The sequence below is a fragment of the Fusarium vanettenii genome (genome assembly GCF_000151355.1).
Source record: "Fusarium vanettenii 77-13-4 unplaced genomic scaffold NECHAsca_168_unmapped, whole genome shotgun sequence".
NCBI classification, from domain to species: Eukaryota; Fungi; Ascomycota; class Sordariomycetes; order Hypocreales; family Nectriaceae; genus Fusarium; species Fusarium vanettenii.
Window position 1 is genome coordinate 6,630 of NW_003315722.1, and position 7,661 is coordinate 14,290.

General features: G+C 46.6%; 2 protein-coding genes across 2 annotated transcripts; one reads left to right on the forward strand and one right to left on the reverse strand.

Annotated features, from left to right (window-relative positions):
* Positions 1 to 930: 930 nt before the first annotated feature.
* Positions 931 to 3,289, reverse strand: NECHADRAFT_98463 (uncharacterized protein; the record flags this gene model as incomplete). The annotated part of the gene is made up of 10 exons (XM_003039110.1): positions 931 to 956; positions 1,314 to 1,399; positions 1,623 to 1,747; positions 2,014 to 2,064; positions 2,116 to 2,286; positions 2,320 to 2,386; positions 2,418 to 2,471; positions 2,507 to 2,864; positions 2,927 to 3,014; positions 3,059 to 3,289. 10 exons carry the CDS (start codon positions 3,287 to 3,289, stop codon positions 931 to 933), a joined length of 1,257 nt encoding a protein of 418 aa, XP_003039156.1.
* A 1,873-nt stretch (positions 3,290 to 5,162) lies between these two features.
* Positions 5,163 to 7,138, forward strand: NECHADRAFT_89483 (uncharacterized protein; the record flags this gene model as incomplete). The annotated part of the gene is made up of 2 exons (XM_003039109.1): positions 5,163 to 6,500; positions 6,554 to 7,138. 2 exons carry the CDS (start codon positions 5,163 to 5,165, stop codon positions 7,136 to 7,138), a joined length of 1,923 nt encoding a protein of 640 aa, XP_003039155.1.
* Positions 7,139 to 7,661: the final 523 nt, after the last annotated feature.

A 7,661-nucleotide genomic window follows, 5' to 3' on the forward strand; every position in this document is an offset into this window, starting at 1 on the left:
TATATAAGAGCCTAATAAATAATACGCGACTCTAAGATTTTATAGCTATAGTAATCTAAGAACTATAGGTATAGAAAAGCAATAGTAAACTACTAATAGTCCTTATAGGGTACCTTAAGTAAATTAAAATAATACTTATTATTTAGAAAAATAAGAGGTAATTAATCTAGAGTATATTATAAATAAATAAGGATATAAAGGTAAAGTAATTATTATTAGTAATACCAGATATAATAGTAATTATTATATATCTCCCTAAGTAGCTAATCCTTATAGTATTAATTTATATACCTAGAGGAGATACCTAGGCTCTATAAAATACTTATAATACTTTATACTAAGTTATTATAAATATAAGAAGAGAAGCTAATAAGCTTATAGATATAATAATTATCTAAGACTTTAATTAATATAATTAGCTATAAGGAGGAAATAATATTTCTTTAATAAGATAAGGTAAAGCAAATTAAATTATTAACCTTATAAATAAGTTTAACCTTATTAATTTACTCCCTAGAGGAATAAAATATAAAATAATAAAGACTTTAAAATTATAATAGACTTAGCCTTAGCTTTAGAGGAGTTAATAGCCTTAGTTATTAAATATATAGTATATAAGATAGAGTATAGCTTAGATTATTAGGCTATTAATATAATATTTAAAGTCTTAGCTCCTATATTAAAGTAATAAGACTAATTTCTCTTTAAGAATTTATCTTAGAAAGAAAATAATATAAGAATTATAAGCGTATAAGAATTAATAGTATTAAAAAGAATAATATAATAAAAGATTAATAAGTTAATATTAGTAATTCTAGAGGTAATTTATTCCCTAGTATTAAAAGCTAAGCTATTACTATATACTAAATAGTAGTAAATAATAGTCTTAATATAGCTTCGCTAAATATATATATACTAGAGGAACTATGCCTAGGCTGAGAGGCAAATAAGGCAAACTAGGGCGGAGTTAAAGTAAATAGCGAAAGGGGCTATAAAGTAGTATCTTAATGCTATGAATAAGTTTCTAGTAGATAATAATAATATCTGGAAGGTAGCTAAGTACTTAAAGTTATTAAATATGTGCTAAAAGAGGAAGTATCGCATATTAAGCCCTGGCCCTACTAGAACAGGTGCTTGCAAGGCAGCTACTACTGCCTAAAACAGGTAACACTTTCATTTATATATAAAGAGCTACATAACTCAGTGCATCTTATTATTAGGTCCTTAGACCTCAGATAATTCTCATGGATTAACTAGTGCAATTATTAATATATATATAATTTCACTTAAATATCTAATAAATTACTACTAACCTTTACGAGGACTAAGAAGAAGAGTAATAATTAGATCAAAAGAATAAGGCGGGATCCACAAAGGCTTAGCGAGATTAAGGCAAGAACTAGAGAGGTGTAAGTATATTTAGCTTCGGAGCCCGTTGGGCATGGCCTACCGGGCGTTATAGATATATGTGTCTGTATGTGTCTGAGTGTAGTAGGGATTCTGACTCTGCCTTAAAGCTCTTAATTTCTAACTAAATGAATGAAGTTGATCTGTTTTATCCTCCCTTGGGAAAGATCGTATTCGTCAGCTGTAACGTGGTTTTCCTCGCTATCTGATTTAACTAAATTTGATCAGACAGCCCGTGGGTCAGAGCGGCCTTAATGGTACGATGTGACATGAAACCCCGGATTTTGAAGCCAAATTTGAGAAATTTGAAATCGACCGCTTCACGCTTCGTTCCCCAAGGCTATTTTGCGCAAGCTGTGGCCGGTTTGTCTCTCCTGTTGAATGTTACGCCAATTATCGATCGGCAGTCACTGAAGTTAGTGTCGTTATACCGGCCATACCTGCTGTTGACACTCTGTTGCTTAGTCATTATATGGGAGATCCAAAGGCCAGTGAGATTGCTTACAGTTTAGGTATCTAGGCACCATGTATCAGCCGCCGGACTCGAGCGGAAGCTTATCGGACTCAGCCTGTTTGCCGCTCCAGGCGCCCAACCATTTCATCTACCCAGATAGGATACTTGTTAAGGCTCTCGAACCATTGTATCACACTCCCAATCTGCAAGCTCGAGTCAGTCCCATGCCTCCCACGAAGCACCGCTAAACTCACAAGAAATGCCCAAGAACCTATGAACGTCGACAGCGTAAGCGCATACTCGACACCCGGCTGCGTAATACCAAAGCCCAGCGCGCCGCACAGCGTGAACCCGATAGCCCCTATCAAGTTCCATAGTCCAATATGCCATCCGAGAACCCCTGGCGCGGGGACGTACCAGCGAGACTAGACTTCAAGCATGAAGAGGGTACTCGAGACGATGAAACCCGTGCCGCCGATGACTTGGGGCAGCCAGTAGACCCCGTTCTCAGCCGGCGTAGAGAGGCTGTTCAATATGGGCGGTAATGCTGTGGCACCTGATATCTAGAAGACTGTGGCGCCGAACGTCTGCGAGGAGCAGGCCAGAAAACCTATCTCACAGAAGTAGTGCGTTCTTAGTTCGTACCATGTCGGCCACCAAGACCACATCCGATCACTGTCAGATGATTCCCCTCGTCTTTCCACGATTTGATCTAGGTTTGTCGAGATTCCTTTGACAAATGTCCGCTTTTGGGCATGTGAATGCCCGCAATTGTGTGCAGGATTGAGATGGAGAACACCATCTACAGTTTCTTCCACTGCCCATCCAAAACAGTCTGAGCGGTTCTCGTTGACGGCCTCAAACATAAGTAGCACTGAGCCCAACTCGAAGACAGTGGCTCCGATGAATTCTGTCAGTCCGCTAGCCCAGTCAGAGAACTCTGTCGAGGGATCTTGGACGGGCAGCCAGGAGAAGAATCCATTAATGACCCAAATGATCGGCCCTGTTCCTTAATTAGACACCATCATGTGCCGGGAGGTGGTCAATGCCTATAGTGAAGACGACCGCGACATCGTAAGACACATCCCAGACTGGGTATCTCAGAAGCATCTTCGAAACCCCACGTAGAGTCTGGTTCCAGGTGTTCGATGGCCTTGGGCCTTTAGTTGCATCATGTTTTCTAGGATCAACGCTGACGGCCAGCGCATGCCGTCCTTTCCTATTGTCTCGACTTCTCCAGACATAAGCAACTCCGGGACGTTGAGCACTAGGCCGCGCTGGCAGTTCAGCTTGTCCTGTGTCAGGCCCAGTGATTGGCTTCTTGTCGGCAACTAGATATCGCTTAGTTGGATTCAGAGACTTGAGCGGGCCGGTGCTGTGTTCAGCGTCATAATGACGGCCAGTGAAGTGGTCCTGGGTTTTTGGCATCGTTGCGAGGGTGATCGGCTGTCAATGGGACTTGGGCAAGAGAAGCGCGCTGCGGATCACGGTTAAGGCATCACTGCTTCGACGATTGCTAGGATGGCCCTTTTGGTGTAGTGGATGGGAGTTGAGGTTACCAAGTTGAAAATATCCAGGGTGACAAACGGAATGCTATTGAGCCTCAGCTTACCCACCACCGAACAAGGCACAGACAAGTTGCCGCCATCCGCTGACCGGATTAGCCTGAGTTAAAAGTAAAAAAAAGAAAAAAAAGAAAAAAAAGAAAAAAAAGAAAAAAAAAACCACAATGACAACCCTAATTCGCTGATGAACGTGAAGACAAACCGCTTAGTCAGCATCTGGGTCCGTCAGGATCCACTCGTCTGGGGTTTCACTGAATGGCAAATAAACCAATAAAGCTCAGGCTAAAATCTCACCCAGCACACAACTTGGGATCATCATTACTCAAGAATGACTTCACCAATCGAGTGTTGTATACCATTCGATAGCTGGGAAATTGCGCTTTGAAATAGTGTTAACGTAGCCAGTGGGCATTAGACGAAGATTGTGAATGCTTGTTTACACTCCGAGAAAAGCTGAAGGAGACGAGGCTATGCGTTAAACCGGCGCTGGTGCCCGTGCCTGGAATGCCGGAGGAAACCTGAGGCATTGGTTTAATGACAAGAGCTATTAATGGAACAACACAATGGGCTCTGAGACTCTTTCAGAGCATGAGCTGATGTCAATGGATGAAATCCCTTGCCAAACCGCCCAATTGGCCGCCACCAGATCCGCCATCAAGATTATCCCCCCAAACGGCCGGCCGTCTCCACCCTTGTTCGACGTGGGGATACGCCATGAGCGCCCGCGGGCCCAGAAACAACCTTTTCCTCGCTTACCTCGTCATCAAGCCTCACGACCCTTTATGCTTTCCGAGGATTCCAGGCCAGGGCCTTCGGGGGACAGTTTAGGGCATGCATCCGACCAGATGTGTTGAAGTATCCCTTCAATTGTCGAGGAGCTCCGGACGGGTCACAGCAGGGGTTGGCAGCCAATAAAAATGCATCGGATCAAAGGTACCTAGCCCCTCACCTATTTTAGCCTATCGTAGAAGTACCAGCAATCTCTCGAGTTACAAATCGCTACATCACACTGCTCACATCCCCAAACTGTCTGGCGCCTCCTTTTATTACGACTGACCGGCGCCAACGGCCTTCTTGAGCTTCTTGACCTTGGCTGCCCTAATTGAAGCCCCTTGATTGACTGCCTCTGTAGGTAGTGATGAAGGTATCGATTGAGAAGTCATCGTTGAATTGAGAATGGTTGTATGAGGATTTTGATGGTGATGATTAATGACGCATCGTGTGGTTCCCCTCATGTACCTCCTCGTTGACAGGGGTGGTGTGGGGCGGGGCACTTGCCGGAGCTCCTCGACAATTGAAGGGATAAGTCTCAACAGTCTTCTGGGGGTAACCCATTTTTGTTTCAACAAGATGGACACGAATTGGAGATCGAAGGATCGAGACAGGAGACGGTCCAGACCAAACCTTGCGAGCCCCTGTTCTGCAGTGAATGCACCACTCCCGAATTATGTGGATGCCTCCCGGAGCATAACAAGTTACGCGGATAAGTCAAGAGCCGAACATGCTTCACAACTGGAAGACGCCGAATAACGACTAACAGAGGGAAAAGGAGCCTGGAGAAAGGAGAGGTCGGATTTCCAAGTGTTGAAGTATAAGCCTCAACAGTCTTCTGGGTGTAACCCATTTTTGTTTCATCACCAAGAGAGCCAAAACCAAGCCAACGCTCCGCCATAGCTGCCCGAGTCTCCGTCCCTCGGGCGACGAGAGCGTACAATGCGCTTAATCGCAATAGCCTCATGTCCGTCCAATCCGCCGAGTTCGCCGTTGCCTCCCTCATCCCCAAGCCCGTCGCTTCTGGGAGCGGCGTCACCTGCTCCATCCTCCTCGCCGAACATAATATTTTTCTGTCGGGTTTTGACCGCAATGGCAACGGTCATCGCGTAGGTCAGAGTGGCACCGCATTGCTGCGAGGTAAACTTCAGCTACATGTCAGCAAGAATGTCAAGATCAAGGCGGTGCAGCTTAAGTTGTTGGGTCGCGCCCGCACGGAGTGGCCAGAGGGAATTAAACTGGGTTATTACGAAGAGGAGAGCCTGCAAACACAGGTAGTGACCTTTTTCAATGCCATGAACAATGGGTGGAAGTACGATTATGGGAACCAGTGCACATACCGATTGAAGAACACATGGCCCAGCAACACCAATCTTGCTACTCAACCGAACCAGCCGAAATCATTACCGTCGCATTGTCACGGCAACATGAGTGTCAAAGGAATGAGGCGATTGCCCTTGCAAAGTATTCAATCGCGAAGCGTCAACAAGGAGAGCCCGATTGCGACATCGAAAGTGAAAGGCAGGGTTTTCTATCCCGGCACATACGACTACTCCTTCGAGCTTCCGATCGACCACCACCAACTCGAGACCACGAAGGTACAATATGGCTCTGTGAAATGGGAGCTGCATGCGATTGTCGATCGCGTTGGTGTATTCAACCCTAACCTACACGGCATGCAGGAGGTTTCGATAGTGCGAGTTCCCGACCCACTGTCTCTGGAGATGACGGAGTGCATCTCAATTAGCCGACAATACCAGGATCAGCTGCATTACGACATCATCATGTCCGGGAAGAGCTTCCCCATCGGCAGCAAGATCCCCATCGCCTTCAAGTTGACGCCTCTGGCCAAGGTCCAAGTGCACGAGCTCAAGGTGTTTATGATCGAGTCGATCGAATACTGGACGAATGACAGGCGCTGTACCAGGAAAACCTCTGGTCGCAAGATTCTGCTCCTCAACAAGACGGCCGGAAAAACATTGGACCCGTCATGGGCGTCTTCAAACCTTAGGATTGTCCGAGGTGGTGAACTCTCCCCCGAGAAGCGACGCGAGGCTCGCGAAACGGCCGCCAGACAACGAACTGCAGAGGTGTCTGGACGACACACCGCGGCTCAGCTTTTACCGGAGCCGAGCGATAACTTCTTGTGCGACTTAGACTTAGGATTGGAGAGTTTTTGGTGCCCCATGGAGATTGAAGTCGATTTGCAGATCCCAACTTGTAACATGATGGCTAAGAAGAAGGACTTGAGGTTGCATCCCGAGTGTATCTGGAAGAATGTCAATGTCCACCACTGGGTTGAGGTGAGCGTATACCACGCTCCTACTTAACTCCAGTACTGATACTGACGAAATAGGTCATGATGCGAATCAGCCGTCTTGATCCCGATGATCCAATTGGAACAAAGGGCCGGAATTTCGAGATCGCCACCAACTTGCCGCTTACTCTACTCAACTGTCGAGCCACCTCGGCCAACATCAACCTTCCCGCCTACTCCGACGAGATGTGCCAGTCCACTACCTACCAGTCGACCTGTGGATGCCCCGACGCCTTGACCATCCGAACCGAAACCTCGCCCCGCTCCTTCCTTGGAACAATGGTTAGTGTTAGCCTAACTAGCGGGAACCTCTTCTCCCCGTGGCCGGCTGCACACCTTGCCCATGGCCAACAAGGCCCACGACCCTCCGCTGAGACAGCAGGCGTCCACGGCCCGAGTCGAACTCCCCACCTATTGCGAGTACCCATCTTCAACCCTCCTGCCTTCGACAACAATATCGCACCACCACCCGCCCCCGAACTCGTCGACGAAACTCCCGAAACAGGCGTCAGGACACCCCCACCGCACTACGACGACGTCGTCGGCGCCCCTAGCGTCGACGGCCTTGCAGGTTACTTTTCCCGCCTAGCAGATTATGGCTTCGACGGCTCAGACGAAGACTGATTCTAACTTGGACGAGGTACCCCCAGGATCCTGGAGCAAACCGAGCGGGTCAACGTCGCGCACCCCAGAACACCGGGCGGGAGAATGCCCAGCAGGAGTCTGGAGATTTCTGAGAATTAATTTGAACATAGATGCTCTGCGTCGCAGGCAACAAGGGCAACGTAAGTCCCGAGGGGGCGGGTCTGGTTCACCTCATCAAGTTCACCAGGCCAACCATATATAGAATAACAACTACATCAGTTCAATAGTTAAAGATTACAAGAAAAACACCATTTGAATTGCTCAATTGCTCTCTTCAATGGAGAGAGTTCTATATCGTCTTGCGCGCATAGTTGACTATCCAGGTTATACTGGAGACTCAGGGAGGCGAGCTTTGACTCTTGGGCTTCAAACCCTTTCGATATCACAGAATAGCATCTTCTAGTTGAAGGGCTCTTATTTTTCCCCAGGTCTCTAATATAATGGCTAGTTTTTAGCGTATTATTAGAGCCGAGTTGCCTATCTCCGAGACCCTCTAATGTAG